Genomic DNA, 26,112 nt, shown 5'->3' on the forward strand with positions numbered 1-26,112 from the left:
AGGTTTAAATTTACCAGTTAAACAAATTTACTTGGTCTATTATAGTTTCCTGCAGGTCTATAAATACCACTACTGACAAAAAACATCTGGTTTTAGTCTAAAAGTGTTTTATTATAAGAACTTTGCAATGTAAAGAGACAAATGTCATATACTAATGGAGGTGGCCTTACAGGTTATCAAAAATAGCTGCAAAATACAGAAGTTTTGCCACATTTAATGTGCTTACATCAGCCAAGTTTAAAAAATACATTGTACCAAATGCTTGTAAACCACAAAGACAGACGTGAGGACAAACTTAAAACAGTCTGTGTTCAACTTGATGTGCTCTTGGTGCAGCCTTCACCCTTCATTGTTTTGTATGCTCCTCAGTGCTCTTAGTAACCTTTTATTGCAACCTGTTTTTGTGTCTGTTTGATGCTGTTTTACACAGAAACAGCTACACAGTCGTTACCGGTCTAAAAAAGAGCCTGTAAGAGACCGTATGTACAAAAAACCCCCATAAACAAAAAAACAAAAAATAATTTCACTGAGACACAGTTAAGAGATATTCAAGTCTTCCTCCACTTCATCCTCTTCCCTCACACTGTTTCTATGGTCAGCAGGTTCCATAGGTATACCCATCTTCTTCTGAAGGGCCTCTAAGCTGGCTTGGCTAAGGTAGTACCTGACGTTCTGGGATGGCAGCAGCTTCTGGAGCTCCTCCAGCTTATGGTAGGCCTGGAGAGAGAGAAAGGAAACAAACAAACAAAGACAGCTGAGCATTAAAGGACTCATTAGAATTTTTATTTCCATAATTTAACTAAATCGATTTTTTGATTGATAAATAACAGCTAACATAAATTTAATTTATGTTTAATTCTTAAATATATAATGAACTAAATTAATTGAAACACTTAGAAAAAGAGATAACAGTCACCACTTGGAAGTTGCCTTGCTGACAGTGGTGCTCAACAAGGAAACCAAATGCATCTCCGATCCTGACAGCAGGTTCCAACGTTGGCTCGTCCAGCAGAGCTTCACACAACCTCACCGCTTCGTCTGCATCCTCAGCATACAGTCTGCAGACAAACAAGAAAGATTTTAATCTTATAAAGTTAAGAGCTAAGCAAAAAAAAAAAAAAAAAAAAAACCTGCCTGTAAACTTTCTGTTGTGTTGGAGAAAAACAAGAAATTGAGCTACTTCCATGTAAACATGTAAATGATAAATTTGCTGGCCTTAAATGTGATGCATTTGGAAAAGCAACATGACTACGTAAGCACATTCCGACATTTATTACATTTTCAAATCCATAGAAATGTCCGGTTTGGTCAGTCTGGGCATCCGGATTTGGTGCAAATGTTTAGAAGCTCATAATGAACTGACAGGTGGAACCTGTGGTGCTATAATGTCAAGACCTGAAAACTTCAGGATATCTCAGAGTCTGGAGAGGAATTTAATAGTTTAACAATTATTGTTTTTTTGTTTTTTTTATTCACTTACTCAGTAAGGAATTTTTCATCATACCAAAGAATGCTGGAAGACAGTGTGAGACAATGAGCGGATTAAGTCTTGGAGCAAACTAACAAATCCACCAAGAAATGGTTTGGAAAGAAAAAATGGAGAAATATGAAAAACCTAAGTAAACCAGATTTGATTCCCATTGAAATCCTTTGGAGGGAATAACAACAGGCAAAGTACTTTGCAGCTCTTGATAGTTGTGTTATAAAGAATGAAACACAATTTTACTTAAGAGTTTGTGTGAGAGCAGTGTTTTCTTGTCCAAATGTGTCAAGAAGCTAATAAATTCCATGCATTGTAATACTTTTTAATCTTACCTGCGTATGTGGACAAACTTCTTGATGAGTGTGATCTTATGCTGCAGGTCAGCTAGTCTTGCTTCTTGCTGTCCACCTGAAGTGTCCTTTGCTTTCGAAAGACACTTGAATGCCTCAGTCAGTGCATCCAGGGCCTTTTCATAGTTTTGGTAATCATCAATCTCCACCTAATACAAAAAAAATTTTAACTACTTTCCCTCAAATCATCATATTTTCTTTTCATACTTTCCAACAGTTCCTTTTTCTATGAGCAGACATTGAAAACCATTAATAGACAATAAGCACTTGGATTCATTTACTTTTTGTTTATAAATGTATTTGAAGAAACTACTAAATACTGAAGCCAAACAAACTATTAACAAAACTTGAAAACTCCCCTAAAACTGTTCCATTTCATAATCAGACAAAATTTAACAATAACCTAAATTAATTCAAATAACTGATATTATGTAAGGAGTGTCGCCCTACCTGAGCACAAGCTTCATAGAAACCAGCAAGAAGGTCTGGTACCCTGCCTTTAGTGTAAAAACCAATGATTGTCTTTAAGATCTCTGGGTTTTTACGCCAGTCCAGAGACTGGAGATAGTTGGCAGCCATGATGAAAAGCTCCTTCTGACGACACACATTGGCAAAGAAAATAATTTTCTCTGTGTCACCTGACTTGAGGAGTGCCCTCATTGCCTGTTAAAAAGAAACACACAGAGAATATATATTTTAAGCTATACAATGTGGACATACAGAAAACAAGTACAGCTCAAAACAGCTTAAAAATCCAAATAAAGCTACTTAGAAAAAAAAAAAAAATCCTATATTTCATGTGTTTGTGTTAGTGTGTGTCCACTACATATGGTGCATCAGACTGGCAGACCAGATTGTTTTAAGGTGTCTCTAGTTTAATCACTAAAAGATGTTTTGAGTTTAAAGAATATTCATATAACAGGTCAAATCATTACCTTGGGTTTGTTGCCTGCCTGTGTGTATTTCTTAGTAGCCAAGTGGTAGTTTCCCTGTCGCATGCAGCAGTCAGCTATCTTCTCCAGCAGTCCCCTGCGAGCCTCTTCAGACATGTCTTTTGAGTCTGTTACAGTCATTCTTTCAGCCAGTTCCTCTGTGATTGTCATGTTCTGGGTCAAGCACAGCTCCAGGGCTTGATGGTACTATGGGTGCATGAATATGAGGATACATCCATGTAAGTATCACACACATGATAAAAAAATTCTAGGAAGGTGAAACTGCATCACACAGGTACCTTCTTAGCTGCAACCAGTAACTCCACTGATTTCTCATACTGGGAATGGGTGATGAAGAAGTCAGAGCAGCGGGCTAGGAGGGCTGGATCAGAGTTCTCATTCAGATCTTCTGCAATGAGCATAAGTGCAGAGAACTGCTCGGTGGCAAAGGCCAGCTCTAGAGCTTTGGAGACATATCCAGCCTAAAAAAGAGCACAGAAAAATATACAGCTAAAGCTCTGGTTCACGTTTCAGCTAATTTATTACCGTTTCAATTTAGACTTTGCTGAGGTTTAATATATGTTGCATTGGTGCCCCCTTGTGGAAGGATTTAGACTACATCAGTCCAAACGTTTATCTAGTGACAGCTGTGATTGACCTTATGGTAGAGTGAAACAGCTCGATCCATGTGGGTGCCTTTCTCCTCGTAGTAACAGGCAGCCTCCATCATGTCTTCTGGGTTACTAAGCAGAGCGAGGTTCATGAGCTGGTCATCAAGGCCGTTCTCCTGGTCAGACACACACAAGTCAATAAACTGCTCAGAAAAACACTAAAATATATCAACTGGCAGGTACACAGTGGAATACTCTACCTTACAAAGCCGGATGGCATTGTTGTAGGCCTGGGCTCGTGTGTAGAAATGAACTGCTTGTTTGATATCATCATGACCCTCATAATGTCTGGCCAGGTGGTACGATGCTGCTCTGTCTCCTGTATCATTGGCTATCTGAGATGCCTGGTAGATAAATGAAAACATATTACATTTGCATACAATATCATTACTGTTTTAATGAAAGGAAAGTTACACTGCTAAATAAGTTAAATAAACTGCACTAATATAATACTTTTCTAAGTGGCATAACATACAAAATAAAAAAAAAAGTAAAACTGTGTCCTCAACATAAAATTGTTTTCAATAAAACACTGTTACATAACTACCTCCTGAATGTTCCCCATGTAGCAGTGGACTCGAACCAGAGACAGGTAATCCTGAGCAAGGTCATAAAATAGCAGTGCTGAGTCCATGTCTGACTGGCTCTCCAGGTACTGGGCCCACCACTTATAGATGCTCCTGGTTTGACAAGATGATGAGGCCGATATTAGTGCATGCACAGCCTTCATTTTAGGATACTCACTGCAGTCTGTACTCACTTGTCTTTCATTCTGTTAACATAAATCTCTAGAGATGATGTGTCATCCTGGAGCATCCTGGGCACCTCAACCCTGTGTGTGTCTGATTTTTCATAGCTGTAACAAAAAAAAGGCTCATAATCATGTTTTGTTTTCATGGTAAACATACAGCCTTACAAACTACTATATCACTGTCATTAAACAATGCATTCAGTCTTTTACTAAGCAAGGGCCAGAGTCTTGTCTCCCATGGACTCCAAGTACTTGGCGTAATTGTAGTAGGTGGTACGCAGATGGATGCGGTCGTGAATTTCAGCTGTCTCCAAAGCTTGCTGCCATTGGCCTGAGGCCTGATAGAAAGTATTCAGCAGGTCATGGCGTTGACAGCTTTTGTACAACTTTTCTGCATCTTCCTGTTGGAGAACAGGAAAAGATGATGGAAAGATAAATGCTTTCAGTCAGGAAAGTCCCTTTATTTTGTGGTGACATGCTTGGACCTAAAAAGAGGATGCGTTATTTGTAGCCAAAGGATGTGGCTTTATTTTATGTTGGACAGCAGGTCATGTATGAAAAATATAAAAGAAAATATTTCACATTTAGATTGATATAATAAGCTGTGAAAGTGAGAAGTTGGCATGTCTTTGTTTTTCCTTTCACATTTTCTGTTTTTAAATGCATTATTTTTAAGAAATGACGAATGGTTATCCTAAATCAAAATATTAATAAAATTCTGTATTTTCTATAAAGTAACCCATCAGGAAGGCCATTTACACTCAAATATTTTAAATATCTCACCAGCATGCCGAGTTGAATGGCCAACATCGCCACTTGGGCTTCTGGTTCAGGCTCTGCTTCGGCTTCCTTCAGCGCTTTTGCTGCCCTGGCATTCCCCATATTCCCAAGGCACACGCGTGCTACATCCAGCCGGCGAGTTTTCACACACATCCGTGCCATGTTTTCCCATACTGCCTTACTACAAAGAAAAGAGAAATGGCTGTCTGCAAGGGTAATGTGTTGCTCATTCCAATGGTATTTTATTATTCAAATATAACAGTGAAAACGGTTGTACTTATTTACGTACATCAGATAAGAGATTTCCTACTTGGGAAAATCATACAATGTGGCTGCATGGTGTTTTTCCACTTATTTGTGGTTTACTTCCTGTATAAATTGTGACAAATTTGATTGAAATATTTAAATAATCCAGAGCCTCAAGGGCAAAAGCTTTACTTGAACAAATGACTTTTTTTTCTTTTTTTACTTTTGCCTTGCTGACGTAAATTGACTCATAGACCCTTTTATTTTAGTTTCAGCTACAAATTTGAGATTCCACAGCCATCTGGTCTCTATTTGCATCCACTCCCTCTTCTTTGCTTTAGCAGATACAGATGTGGGTTGTTTATTGAATGTTAGGCAACAGGAAATACCCCAAATCTTTAGGGGCCCTGCTGTAAGAGGAGAAACACAGGCCAAGTGAAATATAAAAAAGCAAGAGCAATAAATGTCAGCCAAAATCTTACTCAGAATGGTCATGGAATACACTGAGAAAAGTCATGCTCGCTACACACAAAGCAGCAAGGTCTAGAGAACCAGAAAAGGAAAGACAAGAGAAGAAACAGGTCTACATTTGGCCCCTCTTCCCATCCTCTTTTCCTCTCAGGAAACACATCCTGTTGCTGGCAGACTGTGGCGGCCAGTGTGTTTGTTGCACACAAGAGGGAGGACTTTAGCAAACGCCCCCTGGTCTCCAGACAAAAGAATACACCAAACGGTGACGTCTAAGAAGGGGTCTTTTGGACACTCGCATAGCCATACTTACACACATACACGTGTATATTTAAAGTGACCATGAAGGAGGGCACTGCCTGTTTAAAGTTAGCTACAGCTGCGAACTGTTGTCTCGGACTATGATGAACAGCAGCTCCCACACATTTCAACTCTGACCTTGAGCATTTGCAGAGAAACTGCGAGTGAGAAAAAGAAAGATAGAGAGGGGGGAGCAAGACAGAAAGAAGCAGCAGGAGGTGGGCTAGAGAACTTCTTGTTCCAGTCGGGCAGCAGGGGCACTCTAATTTAATACAGCACTGGCTACCCTATGCAAGCCACAAACAAGTCAGCTCCTAGCAACGCTGTCTGAAGAATCCATCGTTTTTCATCTATTCTTTGAACGCAATGTGGCGCAGCTGAAGAGAAAAGAAAAAAAAAAAGAAAAACTACTCCCTACACGGAGAAACAAGCTGCACACACTGAAGTCAGACACGTGCATTTAGCAAAGTACTGAAGAAAAGAAAGAAAAAAGGAGAAGATAAAGTACAAAGCAAGGACTGAGATCCAAGAGTCAAGCTGCAGCCAGCCAGAGCCAGTGGAATGGACCCAGGTGTCAGTTGGATTAATCCCCAGGTACCCACACTGCTGTCTGAGGAGGAGGGCTGAGGATCTGCTGCAACGACAACCAACTCCTGAATGAGGATGAATGGAGATGTTCTTTAGTTAAGTCTTAAATCAATTAATCTGTGTGAGCTGGAACAACACTAGTCAGCTGGAAGAAGAGGAAGTTGTGGAGACCAGTCAGGGGGCCCAGAGCACTGCTAGTGCCTCTGGCCCAGAGGAGAGGAGTGAGCAGCACACTGAAGAAGAACAGGAGCTGCAGGAGGGACACCACGGAGGGGAAGAGGTGGCAGGCGCCAGGCGTCGCATGGCCGTGCAGAGGCTGGTGGCCGCAGCGGTGGTGGTAGCCCTGCTGTCCCTGGTCCTAAACAATGTTGCAGCTTTCACCCCAAGCTGGGTCCTTCAGGCCCTGGAGGATGGACGTAAACGGAGCGTGGGGCTGTGGCGAATGTGTCCCAGTGCAGGGGAAAAGGGCCGTGATGACCTCCAAGCAGGTAGTAAGGTGCAAGGGACACAAAGGCAGTGTGAAAGCCTTGGATGGGGCTCTGAGTATGCAGGCTACCAAGAATCCCGCAGCACTGTTAAATGTAAGTTTTTACTGCACTTTGGATAAGCTTGATGTAACAATGTTATTTAGGCTATGCTTTGCAAAAGAACTTATTAGAAAACAACCATTCAGTCTTTTTCTGAATTTGTTGACTGGTTCACTTTGAATGCAGAGGAAGCCAAGGCAATGCTGAGGCATCTCTGTGCCTCATGCTTTGTGGTCATTGTTTCCATATGAAAACCTTCTGCAGAATAATTTCCCTAACAGGGGAACCACCAAGGCAACTTGATAAATGCCCAAAAATGGAACCTATGTTCTTGTCTTGAGGTTTATCTAACGTATTCAAAGCAGAAAGCCATGGATGCAAGCCAAGAATTTACAGAATGTCTATTATGTAAAAGTCCAGGTCTTTTGTTGGCTTTCACTTTGCCCAGTGACTTTGAGTATTTAAGTAAACATTCACAGCGCTGTGATAGATTTATGTGCTTTCCTAAATTAAGCCCCATTGAGAAATTGCCATTCAAGAATAACTCTGGGAAATACTGAACTTCCACTGGCAAGCTTTACTAGAAACAATGCATTTCTGTTTACAAATGTTAAGCAACGTGTTACCTCACCATTCATGAAAATGGAGAAACTATATCAACACTGCCATGCTACAATTGTGCACTACATGTTCAGTGTTTGAATATTTCTACATTTTTTATATTTTAGTAAGGCTTGATCTTGCTAGTGGTACATACAGAGCCAACACACTGACAACACAGAGCCACAGATATGACACAACTTTTCTTCTGGTTCCCTAAAGTGCAGTTTAACATGATGAGAGCCTGCAACCTGATGGCGACAGTGGCCCTGACTGCCGGTCAGCTAATCTTCCTTCTAGGCCTGATGGAGCTGCCCTTCATCACACAGGAATCTCAGTGGTGGGAGGAGGCCATTGCTGCACTCTTCCAGCTCGCAAGTAAGTTTCAGCTTGCAGCACAATTTGAGAGCGACTATCTAACGCATAGTTTTAATATTATCATTTGAGACAGAGAGAAAAAAAAAGCGTCTTCTAAGAGATTTAGAGAGGCTGTATGCAAGAAATCGACCTCAAATAGTGTATAAAGTTACAGTGAACACTGTTAGATCCCACAGTCCCCGCAACACTTCAGCACTATTGCTTTGTGTTTGGCTTGTAAAAATTCAACCCTTGTCGTAGATATTTTGCGCTTAAGTCCTTATCAAATGCAGAAAATGTGATAAAAATGTGTAAAAAGATAAAGTACACTACAATAATTGAAATAAAAATGGCTTTGACTGACTGTATACCTATCCACAATCATTTTCAAATAAATAAAATTAAGTGTTAAAACTCCAGTAAAACCAACCAAACAGAGTTGATACAAGAACCACTAGGAGGCCATAAATCATAAAGAGGCATTCTTTGGATTCATCATTATCAGACATAAGTTTGATCAATTCTTAAAATGAAACTCCTCTTTAACCACTAGCAACCATCCATCCTTCCAATTCAATGTGTGACATTGAATAAGTTGGCATGGCTGTCCCAGCGCCCCTGCTGAGGAAGTGTGTTGTGTGGTCACTCAGCTGCATGGTATTGGAGCAGCATGAAGGGGTCTGCTCTGGGTCTAAATTTAGTCCTAGCCCAGAGTCCGTGGGCCAGAGCTGCAGCGAACCAGGGAGCGACTGTCGGGCGCCAGGATATCCCTGCTCAGGACGAGGAAATGTCTGTGACTACCTGTTATGCAAACCCCTGAGCTGAAGAAGGAAAAATAGGGGAGGGGGAATGAACGGGAAAGACGGTTTTCAACAGGGACTGTGTGTTTGTGTGTGTACTTGCGTGCGGGATTATGTGCATATATGATTGTGTGTGTTGTGATTGTGTATTTTGGTAGAGAAATGTCCTGCTGTACACATGACAACAGGGTGGGGAATTGCCTTGATATAGATAAGCAGGGCTATCTTTCATGTCTGTGTTCACAGAATATTCAAGAGTAACAGCAAATAAATTATCCTTTTTATCATTAGTGTATTCAGCTCACATTACTGCAGGGAGATGACTTTGATCCAAACCCTTTGGTAGGATTAAGATCCTACCAACCCAGCTTCAGTTGCCAAGAACAAAAGAATGATTAATAGGCTGTGACAAATAAAAAAAAGAAACCTTTGTCTAAAAAGAAATAAATGGCACACACCTATTTCCTAAGCAACTAAATATAGTTACTGTTGTCACCATTTATGGTCATTATCAACGATGAGTAACAAGACAACGCATTTCTTAGCAAACAGGATGTTCCCAATCAAAAATAGAATATACTTATTGCAGAATACATAAAAATAGAACATTGAGTAAATCAGAAGTTAGGTCATATGTGCACAATTTAAGTTACACTAAATAAAACTATGTCTCTGATGACAGTCATCCTACAAACATTACTGACTTGGGTTTTCTCAATTTACATTTTAAAATATCTTTGTCATTTTTAATAATCTATAGAGCTAAATATGAGCAATGAAAGAAATTAATGTCATGGTGCTAATGAAGTTCTTCAAGAACTTTAGGTCACTTACAGATCATATCTTTTTCTGATGTTGAGTGTGTTTCTCGTTTAGTTTCTACTATACCTTAGAAAAAATTGTTGGGTTTACAGGGGCTAACAGTGCTATGTTAAGGTCAAGAACACACTTTGGTGTTTCTCACGCTGACCAACACAGAGCAGGAATCCAAATTAATTTAAAAACATGAAAATATTTTTTTTATATTTTTGTGCCTCATAGGAGCAGTTGTACTTTGAGTTGATTTAAATGACAGTTATGCACATAGTGTTCATGTAAACATGCAGATGCTTAAAGGAGTTTGTTACCTTATATTTTATCTTGTATAAAAGTAAACAAGAGCAATTAGAGTAAGATTGGAGCGCTCTCTTTAAACATTTCACTGATTAAAGCTGCATAGTCAGCGTACTACACACATAATAGCAGTTCATACTTTGTGTATCAATGCCATCTGTAGGAAATTTCTTTTTAAAAAATCAGATTGACACCGTTATGCGATGTATCTGTAATTAAAATCACAGTTATACAGGCCTAATTCCTGAAAATAAAGGCTGAAAAACATGGGGAAAAGGATTTAGTTTACTAAATTCCCAATCTAGTAAAATGGGTTAAATATTCTGATTAAGATAGCTGCACAAACTGCTTCCATTCAGCAATCCAGTCCCTGTTTCTACTTTAGCCCTCCCCTGGTGAGTCAGTGAATGGGCTTACAGCTCTGAATGAATGGAGATATTTTTACCCATCGCTCTCTTTCTCTGGAATGTTTTCATTTTTAGACGTGCCAAAATACTCTTGAATTATGCGTCAAGTGTGAGAGTGTTGAATAACAGAATTAAGCTCCACAGAGTGACATCTAAGCAGTGTTAGCTGGTCGAGACTACAAGGCACAGAACTGGCCTCATCATCCATGTAGACAAAGCTACAACTGGAATCTGTTTTCTAAGTAGACATAAACGTCTGCGCAGATCATTGCCCTCTGAAATGCAGGCTATTATATATTTTCATTTGGAGTAATTGAAGGGCAAGTGGGGGCAGGGGTGGCAATAAATATGAGCAATTGTATGTTATTTTGTTATACCAAGGCACAAGTAAGTAGAAAATAAAATTTGAGGAGACAAATATGTTTACAAGATGCAGCTGTAACACAGGAGTTATTGAGATGTCCATGTCAAATGTCCAGCAAATTTATTAACCTCAGCTTAGGGTGTGGCAAGGAGGGAAGGAAGGAAGGATGGAAAGAGGAAGAAGGGGAAGGAAGTCTAAGAGATAAGTCTGTGCCAAAAAAGAGGTTCACACAGCCTGAACTGGCTGGAACATGGACAGGAGATTATTCATTATCTTGGATAAGGAGCCAGACAGGTTAAACATGAGCAGATTGAGCAAACAGTTGCATTCTTATGTGTACACACAGTGGTAGACATGCAATGATATACAGACACAATTACCCACATCCTCACTCAAAACAATGACAGCCATCTTACTGTAGAAGCACACAAAGAAATATAAATGAATTTCCCCCACACGTCCCACTGACTGCTTCAGGAAATGTACCAATTCATATCCTAAAGCACTAACATCCCTATTTCCACTCATTATTTTTGGCCCCTTGTATTCATGCCACTCTTGATGGGCAAGTTTTCAGACATAAATTATTCTGGCCAATTACACTGAATGCACTGAAAGGAGTCAATATTTAAAAAGCACTTCTTTAAAGCCATCTTTAATGGCAAGGGCAAAAAGTGCGTGCTATGAATAAAGAATAAAACAAAGTGAAGATCAAAGAAACAGCATGAAACTGAAGGCTGTGGCTTTCTAGCTTTGCATGAAAACAGGAGTTCCTTGTTGCATGAGTTATGCCTCTGTGAATCAAAGAAATCAAGAGATAAAACATAAAGGGTTTTCAGAGCATACGTTCTCCACTGTGATATTTTTATGCTTTTGAGGACTTTAATCTGAGATCTAAGAAGTTAATCTAAAGAGGAAACGGATTTCCTAATTCAAAGGCCACATACAGAGCTCCAGCCCAACAGTGAAATACAGGATAATGGGGATGTGTATGTACATGGAGCATGTAGGATTTTTAAAAAGCCACCACTACACTTACACCTTGGAACCACTCGAGTAAAATGTGTTTTTTAATGTACTTGAACCTTAAACTGTTCTTTTTTTTTTACTATGCAAGGAATAGAGATAAATACCTGCACAATCACAGGAAACAAAACATACCTCAGATTTCTTTGCGTGGAGCAAAATTATGAACAGCAAAAACTTGGATAAAAATTGGAAAAAAAAAGGCAGGGGACTATTTTTATATCTTTTTTCATTTTTTTAACTTTGTTGGTAGTGAGGCTACATTTAGATCTGTTCCCCAGTCCCTTCCCTAAGATAACATAAAATAATAAAAAAAAACACTGTTTCTACTTTACATTAAAATGTAAATGTAAATGTAAAATGAATTAATCAATTTTTAACCTTCATCTTTTTTTTCTCTTTCTGCTCTTGTGTAGGTTTTGTGCTCGTGATCGGACTTGTCACGTTTTACAGGATCGGGCCCTACACACACCTGTCCTATTCCTGCTATGTGGACATAGTGGCTTGCCTTCTGGCCACAATGGCTGCAGCTATGCTCATTTGGAACATTTTACACCGAAGGGATGACTGCCTTGCACCTCGGGTTATAATCATCAGTCGCTCACTTGCATCCCCTTTTCACCCACGTCTAGACAACGACTATGTGGAGTCGCCTTGTTGAGCCATGAGGCCTCACAAGCAAAGTCATTAAGGAGCAATCACAAAAAGTGACAAGACTGTGTTCTCATCAAAATGACTGTAATGGGACTCTCATGAGAAAATTACATTTCTGTGGCTTCACAACAGCTGGACAAATATTTGTCAACCACTCCACAGTTTCTCTTACTCCTGCCCCTATATTTAACTAAAACTTTCATTTAAAGTCAGCTCTAAAGTTCCCAAAATATCCACACACAGTATGATAATTTATGTATTCACACTTGGGGAACTAACTGGGAGCTGGTATAAAATTGAGGACTTATATTCATAATCCATCTTCATTAGATCAAGCTGGAACTTGACCTATTTTGTTAAAACTGCACTTATTAATGGTTCGCTGCACAGTTATAAATTGGAACTAATGAAATTAAAATACTAGGTTATCTCATAGTTGTGTCCATCATTTTACGCTTATTTAAATTTAAGTCCATATTAGTATTGATGACAAACTGAAAGTGAGTTGGTAAACTAACAAGGCAAAGGCAGAAGAGTTGGTCAAGTTCAACAAACTTTAATTGTGCTTGTCCAAATCAGTAACCACATTTAACTTTAAAGCTGTCACTCAACAGTGATACAATAAATAAACCAGTTAATGATCAATAACTATGAATTAATTGAATTTTTACACAATTATTCTGTTGGACTGCCAGTGACTATTTTGCAGATGTATAGCAATTAGAAATGAGATAAACATTGCTTACACTGCTTCAATTAATTTTTCATGATGCTTTCCATATGAAGCTCTGCTTGCTTGCGGTACATACCGTATACTTACATTAATATACACAAATAGAATAGTGCTATCATTGTAAGTGGTATATTTGGACCATATCATAGTTCTGCAAAGAACTCTAAGTTATATGTGGGTTTCCACAGTATTGAACAAAGGGGCACATGGAAATAATGATATTATCATGTAAATTCAATAAATGTATTGCTTAATATTCATATATTGGTTGTTGTTACTGCTGTTTGTGTCTATCAGCAAACCTGATAAATGGACATAAGAAAACAAGTTATAAAAAGATAAATGTGAAGAGTCCAGGTTTTTTTTAGACAAAATTTGTGATATTCAGCATCATCATCATTTGTTTCCTGGTTATTTGTAGGGCACTTCACCACCTAAAACAACATTCAGTGGTATGCAAAGAGCACACCTTATCAACACTTATTTTACTATAAACACTTTCATAACTAGAAGATCATTTTTTCCCTAAAAAGAATATTATTCAAGTTGAAACATTGTTTACAATTCTGCAAACAATATTAGTGGTTCATTTTTTATTTATGCAGTTTTAGAATGATAATAAATAAGATGAAATTTAAAATCACTGTTAGGCACCACAAAGTGATTCAAAATTCAATTTCACGAATGTTGTGATTATTCAAGGCATGCCCCAACAACTGAGAGCCATTTGCTCCTCCAAGCAAAGCAGCTGTATAGCACTCTAAAAGATTAAAATACCTAAAGCCCACAAAGTGGAAGAATGTTGTTTCTTTTGTTTGATGTGTGATTAAGACATGGAGGGAAACATTTATCCGCATTTATATAATATAGGAATGTTGGAGGTGAAGTCAAGATCAATAAAGCTAATGAAACTCCTTGTAAGATGGTCAGGAAGTTAAATTAATACTGCTGAGACACTGCAAATGACCTGCAAGAAGGCTTAACAGACTCTGTAGGGTGGTGTTGTGTTCTACTGTGCAGGAACAACTGTGACTTTCATGGAGAAGGCTGTGGAAACACAGGTTGTGTTTCCATTTAAAGAGGCTTGTTTTGTTATTGTAATGAATGAAAGATGAGTATTAAAAAAGACAAAGAAAGCAAAAATTCATTAAAAGAATGTTTCTGCACTGTGAAGAATGGATTGATCCCACTCTAAACTTGTGTTGCAGCCAGGAACACATTCAGCATTTCACTTAAGTCTTTGGGGTCTACAATCACACCAGTGTGATCAGATCAATTTTGATCTTCAAAGCGCCATAACAAAATAAAAGAGGTCATTTGGAACGTAGGTGTCAGCTTCACTTAAAGGTGATGAAGTGAAACTCTCTCAGTTTTTGTTTGACTTTGAAAGACCATATAAAATCAGAAATGTAACCTTTTCACTTTGATAGTACAAAATAATTTACTGTATATGAGTGTAAAACTGGGATGGAATGGGAAGGGCAGGCACTGGATTTTTTTTTTTTATTATTTATTTATTTAAAAAATTTTTTTTATAAATTTCTAATTTTTCATCATTTGTCACAGAAAAAAGTGGTTGAATCAGCTGATACTTTTTTACAAATTTGTTCAATTTGGAGTTGATGATTTTGTCATAAAATGGTAGGTTAGTAGGTTAGTAGAAGGTGAAAAAGAATTTAACAAACATGGATATGGTAAATATCTTTTATATGGTCCATATAGACTAAATCAGAGCTATTTAACATTCGAAATACACTCAAGCCTCTAAGTGGAACGGATTTAATCAAATTCCTATATTCAAAGCAAACATCACACCATCTGTTAAAACACAGAGTGTAAAGACGACAGCTTCTACAAGTGTTCCTTAACACACCACAAAAATCAACAAACAACATGAAGAGGCACAACCTGAAGAATTCACCATGGCCCCCACACTCCCTTGACCTAAGCAGCCTTTGATTTCTGCAGATAGACCACAAGCAGAAGCCTTGCACAGAAAGAACAGAGGCTAAGACAGTGTTACATTGTAAATGGAGATGTCCAAATCATCACGTCGATCTTTTTGTTTTATTGTGATTTTGAGACTGTAAAAGTTAAAAGTGACAGAAAAGCTAATATGCTTCAAATATCAAAGAAATTGTGCTATTTTTAACATCATACCGCTTGGAAATTAGGTCTAATTGCTAGGCACAATTAAGAGATAAAAAGTAAATGGCAACAGTGTTAATAAAAATATGATAATAAATGTTAACCTGCCACGTCAGATGTGACACATCAGTCTCACCACATCCACGGTGATTTATATCTACATTGCGTACTAAAACTAATTCTAATGTTTACTTTTGGAAATTATGCTATTAGTTTCTTTGAAGAATATTGGATAATCAGAGGGGAGGGAACTATAACAGTTTCATTTAGATCATTTAATTCTTTTCTATGACAAATAGACAACACTCAAGAAGAGGTACATTATAAGTTATTATAAGTGGTTTAGAAGGGAAGACAAAGCTCCTGTTATGTGGCCAGATGCCTCTGCAGCATGTCATGAATGAATGTAATTAGACAATCAAATTTGTATCTCATGTGATGTTTGGGTGGATTACGTCCGCATTTATATAGTTCCTTTTAACCTTTTCTATGCTCTAAAAATATTTAAATAGTGTTTTTCTCCCACAGAAAGGACCCTATTGGGGGTTCAGTGTTCATGAAAGAGCTGGGGATTAAGCCACCAATGAAGGAAGACCACATTAGCTGTCCCTGTAAAGTACAGTAAAGTACTTTATTTTTTATAATAATCTCAACTTGACTCAGAAACTTGAGCTATGAAGTTGAATGAATCCCCCAATAACAAGAAGAAATTGGCCACTAGATCCTATTGTAATATAGTTTCTTGGTACTACCCATTCACATAATCATCAATGGATGTTGTAAAAGATATACTTGTAGCTTACCCACACATCTGTGACTTTAGTGAAATGACCTTTGAAAATTAAATATATAGAATGTCTATATTGTATCTTCCCCATTGTTTGCAATTGATATCTTACTGTATGACCTCACATACTGATATTAGACAGTCTTAGTACTGAAAAGCTAAACTCAGACTTCATATGAAAAGGTCTGCTTCTTCAAGGCAAGTCCCAGAAGGTACAGGTTACTGTTGAATGAAATGCAGACTCCTGTGGGTGGAGATATACAGGAATCGAACACAATACCAATCTAAAAAAAAAAAGGGGGGGGGGGGGGGGGGGGGAATAGAAGTAGCTATAAAAATAACCATCGGTGAGGAACTTAGTAAAACTGTCATCAGGCCTATTAAAACCTTTGGAATATCCGGCCTGTGAATTATACTGTTCTCCCATTTGTTTGTTTCTATGCCATTTTCCCATTTGCGTAATGTTTGTACGTGTGAAAACAACTGTACTGCAGGATTCAAACTGCATGCCCTGAATCACGTATTCTCCTGAAGATAGTATCAGATCACTGGTTAGATCATATATATGTTTTTTTAAGACACACACACACACACCCACTCATACACCAGACCCACCCAGGAATGACCAAACTCATCCTTTTGCTGACATGATTTAATGAAAAAGCTGCTGCTTTAGAACCAAACTGGCAGGGCGACCTCCTCTGTGTGCCTCTGAATGTGTTTAGAAAAGTACATCCCCTCAGAACACACCCGCACACTAACAAAAGCAGTCACATATATACACATTGAGGAGTTCCTTCCTTCAAATCAGATATACACAAAGTCCTTAATCATGTCCTGTGTTTAAAAAATCTATTTCATTTACCTAAATAAACAAAGGTTTGGCTTTGGTGGTTTTAATTTGACTATAACATCATAGTACGATGTGTTTTTCACTGACTCATCAAGTGTCTCAATTTAAATTTTCTTATTGCTGAGAGACAAGATGAAATATACTCTGTTGCTATAAAAGTAAAGCGTATGATTTTTAAACAAGTTAAAAGAAATTATTCAAAGCTTTCCAACTGCAAACAGCAGTATAGTATTTTGAGAAAAGTCAAGGCTGTAGGAACAACACCACCCCCGTGTGAACTGGTTAATCTTTTAATTAAAAATCCTGTTGAAAATATTAATACAAATATAATGGCAGCAATCAAATAGAACGAGACCCCTTGTGAGTGAACAAATACACATGACTCCTTTCTTTATTATCACTTAAAGAATATATTCAGGATTAAAAGACTGGTGTCTCAGCTGGATTTAGAAAAACTTGTCCATGTATTTATCTTTAGTAAACTGGACTGCTGTAATGCTGTCCTTACAGGTCTCCCTAAAAAGTCCATCAGATAACTGCAGCTAGAATGCTCCTACTCAAGTCCTCAGTAAGACCAAGAAAATGGATCACATATTTCCAGGCCTCAGATCTTTACACTGGCTTCCTGTCTGTCAAAGAATTTACTTCAAAATCCTTCCATGGTCTAGAGCCAAAAGACATTTAGGATCTTCTGGTTCTTTATGAACCAGTAAGACTCCTCAGGTAATCAACGTCATGTCTACTTTCTGTTTCAAGAGTCAGAACTTAACACTGAGATACAGTATTTAGTTTTTATGCTCCTCACATCTGCAAGAAATTCACAGAAAACTGCAGGTCTGCTGAAACTCTTAGCTGGTTCAAATCAAGGTTAAAAACTTTTCTATTTTCTGCTGTCATTTACCAAAAACAACGGTTAATTCCTCATACTGTGACATGTTTCTTATTATTTATGCTATCTTAGCTTTTTATTATTCTATTTAATTACTTTTATTCTTTTTCTGTAATGCTTTTAATGTTTTATGTAAAGCACATTGAATTGTCCTGTACATGAAATGTGCTATACAAATAAACCAGCCTTGCCTTCTCTACAAACATGACTGAGTCCATAAATGATTTTGAATCTTGACATCCTACCTCTTGATGAGCTTGATAGACTTAAAAGCTTCATCCATGTCCCCAATAGTCAGGAAGAAGCTGAAGTTAAGCATGGCATCACGAGTGGATTTCTCACAGTTCTCCAGGCCCACAAAATCTCTAAGAGCCCGCCTGGACACCATATGAGGGAATTGGGAAGGTGCCCCTCTTGTCGAAGAAGCCTCTATTAAACCTGGATCCCTCTCACCTGGCTGTGGAATGGAAGGAAGGAAGATAGGGTTTTATAAGTAGTAACAACATGAGTTAGTGCTAAATATGTTGAAGTGGGATCACAACAAAACAAATGTAAAATGGAGAATCCAGGAGGAATATCTGGGAATGGGTGGGTGGGTTGAACAAACAAAAGAGCATCATTTTACAAATCTATTCACCAAAACAAGCGCATTAAGAAGTGGATGCTGAGAGTGAGCTTCGGGTATGTAATGGATGCACTTGTGCTGATTTCTTTGGGAGTCACCATTTTCTTTTTGATAAAAAGCAGCACAAGGAACACACAATCACAGCTGCTAGAAGTTGGGAGACAACAACACTAAAGCCTTCGAAACAAACTGTCGTGGAAAGACACTTACTTCAGGTCGAAAGACATCACCTTTCCGATATAACAACTGGGATGTATTAGATCAAACACAAAGCTTTGTGTAAGAATAATGATGGGTGTCAACAAAAAAACAGCAAATGTGTTTTTATAAAAAAAATAAATAAAAAATGTCAAGAAACCATATAATCAACCTGTTACTTTTCACAGAGAAACATCACAGCCGGAACATAAGAAAAACCTTATTTGCCACTCTGAAAAGACAACACACAGAAAAGCAGAGTGTTCTCTGTCTTTACCTTGCAGCTAAAATAATAGTAGGGCACATCCAGAGCGAGGAGGGCTTGCAGGCCTGTAGGTTTGGGGTAGCAGTCTTGTAGAAGGAGTCCGTGCTCTTGTGTACAGAACAGTGTCACCACCGATACATCCACCTAAGAGGGAAGGCATGACATTACCATCGTTTTTAATTACAATACTTCTTTCAAAATTGTGTAGTGTAAAAATCATGATTAATGTCAGTAAATACTCAAATAAACAATATTTGTTACTAGTCAAAAGTCTGAATACCTACTCATTAACTTTGAATGAATATGTGTGTTTAAACTTTTAATTAGTGCTGTATATACATGAAAAAATGCTTGAATAAACTTGTAAGTTATCAATTTTACCACCAGCAAAGGTGGTTCCGTTGTATGTGACTTTCTAAGTGATAGCATTGGCATTTACCATATCTGCAAAACTATTTGATGAGGATTCGGAGCTGACTGGCACTGTCTCGCAAACAAAAAGGCGTGGTTCACTCTCATCCCAGAAGTGAGACACTGGACAGCGACCACTAAGTTCTGTTTCCTGAAACTGCTGCCTGAAAAACAGAGGATATGTGAATGCAACTGTATGAGATGTAAAGAAAAAATAAATAAATAAATAAATAAATAAATAAAATCTGCAAAATCTCAATAAAGACAGCCAAAATCAACTACAGTTACTTTTCACTTTCTTCTTGCTGTGAGATACCACTAGACGGTCTTCCGGTGAAGAAGTCAAAGTGTGTCACAGTGTCCATCTCAACGTCATAAAAGTACACTTTGTGATCAGGTCGTCCATTAACCTTATAGGAAAGGGTTACATTTAGCTCAGCTGAGGTAAACAGAAAAAATAACCATGTCTTTCTATCAGGATTCTAGATAGGAAAGTGTGACTGTATGTTATCAATTCACCTGAGAAATTAAGATGCTGACTTGGCTGCCATTGGCATTACACTTAACCGACCTCAGAGCTCCCAGATTGGCAATCTCATCAGCCAAATTCTTAGCACCACAGTGAGCTTTGGCATCTCTAAAGAAAAGTAATCCAGAAAATGTACACAAAGATATTAAGATACCAAACACATAGCTAACATGCTCTTTAGATCTTTGTTTGAACTAGGAAAAATGATCCACTTAAACATTGTACCTTCTAGAGAGGTCAAACACTCTGATGTGTGCTGTGTCTGTACCTACTACCAGGTAAGACTGGCACACATTGAGTAACACAGGGTTGCCCTCTGACTTTGAGAAAGTTAAAAGTTGCTTTACTGTGCCCTGAAGGAAAGAGATAGGATACAGTGCTCAAGCATGGATAGATTGTGTGTATGTGAATGTATGTTTTACTTTTGAAATCATTGAGCATGGGATAGTGGGTTAAAAGCTGAGCAAACAGACCTGTGGAGTTCGAATCTGTACCCTGTTAGGTTCCACAGTGTAGAGGTTCTCACCGTGCATTGCTACTTCATGGGAATCACAAGGAAATGATCCTAGAAAATCAGGAGGTAAGTTAAGGCAACCAACTAATAATAATTTGAAAGGAAGAAGAAAAATTCATTGTAAATCTGCAGCATGTTGTGTTGTGTACTGTACCTGTATTGCGCAAAACTGTCCCTGAAAGCTCATATACAGTGACAACTTTGCCATTCCAGACAGTCACTGAATCCTGTGGTTATGATAAAAAAAAACAAGTCATGTTAATAGAAATACTGAGCAAAATATTGTAAAGGCCTTCCTCTCTTCACTTACTTTGTTAACACAGACTCCTTTGATGTGCATGTCAGACTGCAGAGCAAGGTGCACTCCTGTGGTGAACTGAGTGATGGTGAGTTGTGTTGGGGTAAGCTGCACTGCTGCCACCTGCTGACTGAAGTGGGCGGACATCACATGCTCACAAAGGATCAGCACGGTCTTTGAATTGTTCGCTGCCAACAGATTCTGGCTGGAGCCCCACTGAAACAAAAGGTCTGACTGAACTTCTGAGCAGAACTATTCATACATTGTCTGGCCAAGTAAAAAGTCGCACCTGGATTTAACTAAGCAAATAGATGCAAGCCTCCTATTGGATAATTGCTCCATGGGTTCCATTTGAGCTGGCAACAAGTTATTTTAACTCCAACTGATGCAATGAGCAGTTTTTCATTTCTTAAACAACCATATGAAAACACACGTTCTGTGGTCGTGGAAAAGAGATTGCAGAAATTACTAAAATTGGGTTAAGACCAGTCCAATGCATTATTAAAACTGGAAGGACAGTGGTGAACCATTGTCTTCCAGGAAGGAATGTGGTGAAATCAAATCGAAAAAAAACACCAGAAGTACTCAGGGACTAATCATTGAGACTAACCGGAGAATAAAGCTTCAATTTGTTAGGGAGCATAAAGATTGGACTCTGGAGCAATGAAAGAATGACATGTGGTGGGATGAGTCCAGATTTACCCTGTTTCAGAGTGATGGGTGCATGAGGGTTAGAAGAGAGGCAGATGAAGTGATGCAGCCATCATGCCTAGTGCCTACTGAACAAGCCTGTCGGGGCAGTGTTATGATCTGGGGTTGCTGCAGGTCTAGGTTCAGCAGCATTATGTGCCCAAAGAATAAAGTCAGCTGACAACCTGAATATACTGAATAATCGGGTTATTCTTTCAATGGATTTTTTCTTCCCTGGTAGCATGGTCATATTCTAAGATGACAATGCAAGGAGTCATCAGGGTCAAGTTCTGAAAGAGTGGTTCAGGTAGCATGAGATATCATTTTCACACATGGATTGACCAACTCAGACTCCAGGCCTGAACCCCATTGAGAATCTTTGGGATGTGCTGGAGAAGGTTTTGCACAGTGGTTGGACTGTCCCATCATCAATACAAGATCTCTGTGAAAAATTAATGGAACTGTGGATGAAATTAAATCTTGTGACATTGCAGAAGATTTTTTTAAACAATGTCACAGCGAATGCGTGCCGTAATTAAAGCTGAAGGTGGTCCAAAAAAAATTTGTGTGACCATTTTTTTGGCCAGTGTATCTTACTAAGAGTATCAGAGAGTCATTACTATTATTCATAATATAATTTGGAAATTCAAATGCTGATCTATAGAGTACCTGTAGCTGAGTGACATTTCCCGCTATTTCAGTGGGTGTCTGTAATTTCCACAGGGTCTTGGTGTCCACTCTGATGTTTGGCTGCACCACCGTCTTCCACATTGCTATGCGCCCCTGGGATGTACCAGCTGCTAGGATTTCTAGGGATTTCACAATACAGAGATTTTCTGAGATCTGCACATCCCAATTAACATTTGGGTAGGTGTGTGTGTGTGTGTGTGTGTGTGTGTTTGGGGGGGGGGGGGGGGGGGGGGGGGGTTGGTGGCATTGTCTCATGGGTCTCATTTCTCATGTGTTGTGTGTCCATCAGATATTTCACAATTACCTTTTGCTGCACAGTAGGAAACACAATTGATCATCTCTCCCCTATCAAACCCCAGAGTCTCATCAAGAGACAAAATATAGTTGTCATCTCTTTCCAGGTCCCACAGTCTAAATAAAAAAAAAATGGCAGAAAATCAATGAAAATCATTGTAACACAAGATAAAAAAATAGTACCTGCAGGATGCTTCATGAAGCATAAAACCATAAAAAGACATTATGTGAAAACTGACCTGATGATCTGTTCTCCTGTCGCTGTGATGAGGAGGCTGCTTTCTGTCCAAATAATATCCACACTCTGCCCAGGTTTGCTGCTCAACTTAACCTGCCACAAAAAACATGTTCACTAACCAGGTTATGTATTTGTTAACCTTAGTTGTGACACTGACCATTGGATCAATGTTGATGTTATTGGTTTGCTTACTTAGAAAGGATATAATTATGTTTCTACAAATAGGTTTTTATGAGCTTATGATATTGTTTCAAATTATTTATTTTCCAATTTGCATTTTTAAACTAGAAAGACACGTGGAGACTAATCCCTTGTTAATCAAATGCCTTTGCATTGGCTTTGTAGTTTTAATGTAAATTTCAATGTCAAACAGTCAACAAACAAACAGCACTGAAAACACACCTCAATCACAGCTCTAGTCTTATCTGTAGTATGTGAATCTTTTCACTGGGTTTAACAGTGTTAAGTATTCATATATGATACTTTATTAATTAATTTAAAAATGTGATAATTATATGATTCTTTAAATTATATTGGTATACCTTCATAAACTCCTGTGCTCCACCTTCAGGTCCCAGTGTGTACTGTGACAGCATGAGGGTCTCTGTGACCACTGCGAGGGCCTCTCTCTTCTGAAGGAAGAAAAGTTTCTTGATGGAACCTTCCACACTGAGAAGTGTATTTGTCTTACAATGCTCATCCACACTATGGACTTTACCTTTGTATAAGGGATACAGACATAAGAATAAATTAACAGAATATTAGTTAAATGTTCCTATTTTCACACAAGTGGACTTCAAAGGTTTTAAAGATGATTTCATAGTTCCTTTCAAAACTGTCTTCTTCATTAGGCATAGAAAAAATGCATTGGTACACATAAGATTCTTCGTGGACTCTAGAAATTCATCTTGAAAATACTTCCAACTTTTATGTTACTGCTCAACAATAGAGCAGAGTCCTATGATTATCATCATTATGAGACATACAAGCTACAAAGAGCTACCTTTATTTTCACTGGTTGGTCACAGTGAACGGATTTCAAAAGAAATATATCTTAAAGAAAACATGCTCAAACAATAATCATTTAAAAACAAGACTTTATTTGAAAATTTCCAAGCCCCAACAGAATAAACTTACCATCTGCAGTGCTCACATAGAAGATAAGTCCTTCCTGAGGTCCCATCTTCAGAGGAGCTCCTTTCCAACTGAACATGTCCAAAGCACTCTCATCACCACTCACTGATGCTCGAGCTAGCTTTGCCACATCACTGTTAAGAGGGCTTACTATTAGCAACCGAGCGCTCAAATTAAATGCAATTTTCAATATTTTTCAGCCTGGTCTCCAATTTTCATTTAATTTTTGTATGGCACATTACAGACCATCATATTTTCAGTCAGCATTTTGTCCAGGGTGAGTAATGCCAGACAATATATATAATATACTGGTAGCAGGTACCTAATGTCTGAGACCATCATCACTAAAATAAATGTTCAGGTGTCATTAGAATCTGTGTGTGACTTCTCTGTTTGTGATGACAGACCTGCAAATAACACACCCACTGAAAGGGATAGGTCAGTAATTTAAGGAGAAATAAGGCTCAGGCTGAAAAATTGCAGTGTTTTATTATTACATAGTGATTTTACCTTTTTTAAACAAAAATTTAATCTTATAGGTCAAACATAATTAAAGAAGAACGATCAGCTTCTTACATGCCAGGTAAGGCAGGTCTAAAGATGCAGCATGTTAAAGGTTTGCTGTATTCATGTTTTACTTGATGGTTTCCTTGAAGTCTCCCTCTGGCATCTAATTTCCAAACTGCTAGAACTCCAGCCTGTCAACAGATAATAACAGTATATCCAAAATATTGAAAATATGTAAAGTTTTCAGTTTACACATAAATAATTCAGATCATGCTTACCCAACTAAAGCCTGTGAAAATCACCTATCAAAAATTAGCTTACTGATTTCAAAATAATCACTACATAGAAATGCACAAATGTAGCAGACTGTCAGTGTTGTATTCCACATACCTGATCTCCAGTTACCAAGCGGCTACCAAAGCTACTCCACTCCAGCAGTGTGATGCTGGCTGTATGAACGTTGGACAGTACAGTCTTTTCTCCAGAGGGGATTGTGAGCAGCAGTACCTCTCCATTCTCCCAGCCCAGTGCCAACACCGACTTTGAGGGATGCCAGCGCAGTACAGTAGGCTGGTGAGGGCGTTCTATATGGCAACTCTCCACATACTCTCCCTAAATATGGACAGGGCTGGTTATCAGCATGCAAGACTTTAACAGGGTGAATGCAAGAGAGCAGAAAAATCCCCTCCCTGCTCTCTCAAAGTGCATGCTTCTGAGCCCTGTGTTTACCTGTTGTAGGTAGATGTCTACATTGCCTCCAGTAGTGAGGCTGTTTGATGCCACAGCCAGTAAAGGAAGAGTCGAGTGCCATGTCAACTGAGAGGGTACATCGCTGTTTTCAGGAGCCTCAATACGGTGGTCAAAATACACCGCCATCTCCCCAGTTTGTGTCTAAACATCAGGGAAAAGTCATAAGAAGGTGATAGGAGTTAGGTAGAATATCCAAAATGGTCATTAGTATATGTAATATTTAAACTGATGTTTATATGTTTGTTGTATAGATTAAAATTCTGTAACAGCTACTGGGCCATTTGGCTAATTCATGTTCTAAAAGGTTGCTATTTACAAATCAAATCCAAAACTAGCCTAATGGTTCAAAATCAAGGTTATTTAGTTTGTTGGGGGCTGGTTTAACGGTTTCTTAAAATTGATATATTATAATGACACTACGATTATACTGCAATAATTACATAATTCATCTATCATTAACCGCATTAACGTTTTGCGAGAAAGGACTTTAACATTTCGTTTCAACTACCTACTAGCATTAGCATTGCTAGCCAAAGTTAGCATTTGTGGATGGTCGTCGCTGACATAAAACTAAGTAAACCATTCTGTTAAGTTGTAAGAGATTTACCTCAGTGCCACTATCTTCAAATCAACAACAGTCTTTTCTGTAAAATCTCGGAGAAGATAAAGACACGCACCGTTACTTCAAGTGCTGTTGTGTAGCCTCCTGTGTGGGTAAAAAAAAGCGTCTCTCTCAGTTGCCCCTGACAACATTGAAGGCGGAGTTACGGAAAAAAACGACCAGCCCCGATTTGTTTCCGAAGATTGTAGTAGTTGTGAATTAAGTTTATTAAGTTAACTGAAGATGGTTATGTTATGTATTTCCCTCTTGTGTCAAAATGGTCTAATCAGCCAGTGTATATAGTTTCCCTTGTGGTCAGTTTGTTAGGTCAGTTAGTTTTCAGTTCCTTATGTTGATGTTCTGTTTATTTGAAGTCTTTTATGGGCCCAGAACTTTTACTTTGGAATTTGTATTCTATTTATTTCTTTTTTTTGTAAAATTAAATGTCAAAGACTTTTTCTTTAAAAAAAACCTGCTGTGCTCTCTTCATTTTTGGTGTCGGTCCCTCACAAAGTGCAATATTTATTTTTTAAACTGCACA

At 38.3% G+C, this 26,112-nt stretch overlaps 2 protein-coding genes across 3 annotated transcripts; one reads left to right on the forward strand and one right to left on the reverse strand.

Moving 5' to 3' along the window:
* Positions 1–258: 258 nt before the first annotated feature.
* On the reverse strand, positions 259–25,706 carry ift140 (intraflagellar transport 140 homolog (Chlamydomonas)). 2 transcript variants are annotated; one of them, XM_041973764.1, is made up of 30 exons: positions 25,648–25,706; positions 24,950–25,111; positions 24,611–24,832; positions 24,290–24,411; positions 23,717–23,847; positions 23,122–23,297; positions 22,581–22,672; positions 22,352–22,458; positions 22,027–22,166; positions 20,680–20,883; positions 20,524–20,596; positions 20,329–20,420; positions 20,081–20,208; positions 19,846–19,963; positions 19,615–19,736; positions 19,355–19,490; positions 18,928–19,059; positions 18,073–18,284; positions 4,971–5,148; positions 4,398–4,588; positions 4,197–4,292; positions 3,984–4,116; positions 3,637–3,780; positions 3,424–3,552; positions 3,065–3,247; positions 2,769–2,972; positions 2,284–2,496; positions 1,816–1,982; positions 917–1,058; positions 259–717 (listed from the first exon to the last, which is right to left on the reverse strand). In XM_041973764.1, the coding sequence occupies exons 2-30, from the start codon at positions 25,094–25,096 to the stop codon at positions 538–540; spliced, it is 4,314 nt and encodes a 1,437-aa protein (XP_041829698.1). In that variant the 5' UTR covers positions 25,097–25,111; positions 25,648–25,706; the 3' UTR covers positions 259–537. The 2 variants fall into 2 exon arrangements, with proteins under 2 accessions (XP_041829698.1, XP_041829697.1); XM_041973763.1 differs by having other exon boundaries at positions 25,578–25,701.
* Positions 5,914–13,410, forward strand: tmem204 (transmembrane protein 204). The gene is made up of 3 exons (XM_041973765.1): positions 5,914–7,150; positions 7,919–8,074; positions 12,180–13,410. The coding sequence occupies exons 1-3, from the start codon at positions 6,871–6,873 to the stop codon at positions 12,422–12,424; spliced, it is 681 nt and encodes a 226-aa protein (XP_041829699.1). The 5' UTR covers positions 5,914–6,870; the 3' UTR covers positions 12,425–13,410.
* Positions 25,707–26,112: the final 406 nt, after the last annotated feature.

The sequence above is a fragment of the Melanotaenia boesemani genome, chromosome 21, assembly GCF_017639745.1.
Source record: "Melanotaenia boesemani isolate fMelBoe1 chromosome 21, fMelBoe1.pri, whole genome shotgun sequence".
NCBI classification, from domain to species: Eukaryota; Metazoa; Chordata; class Actinopteri; order Atheriniformes; family Melanotaeniidae; genus Melanotaenia; species Melanotaenia boesemani.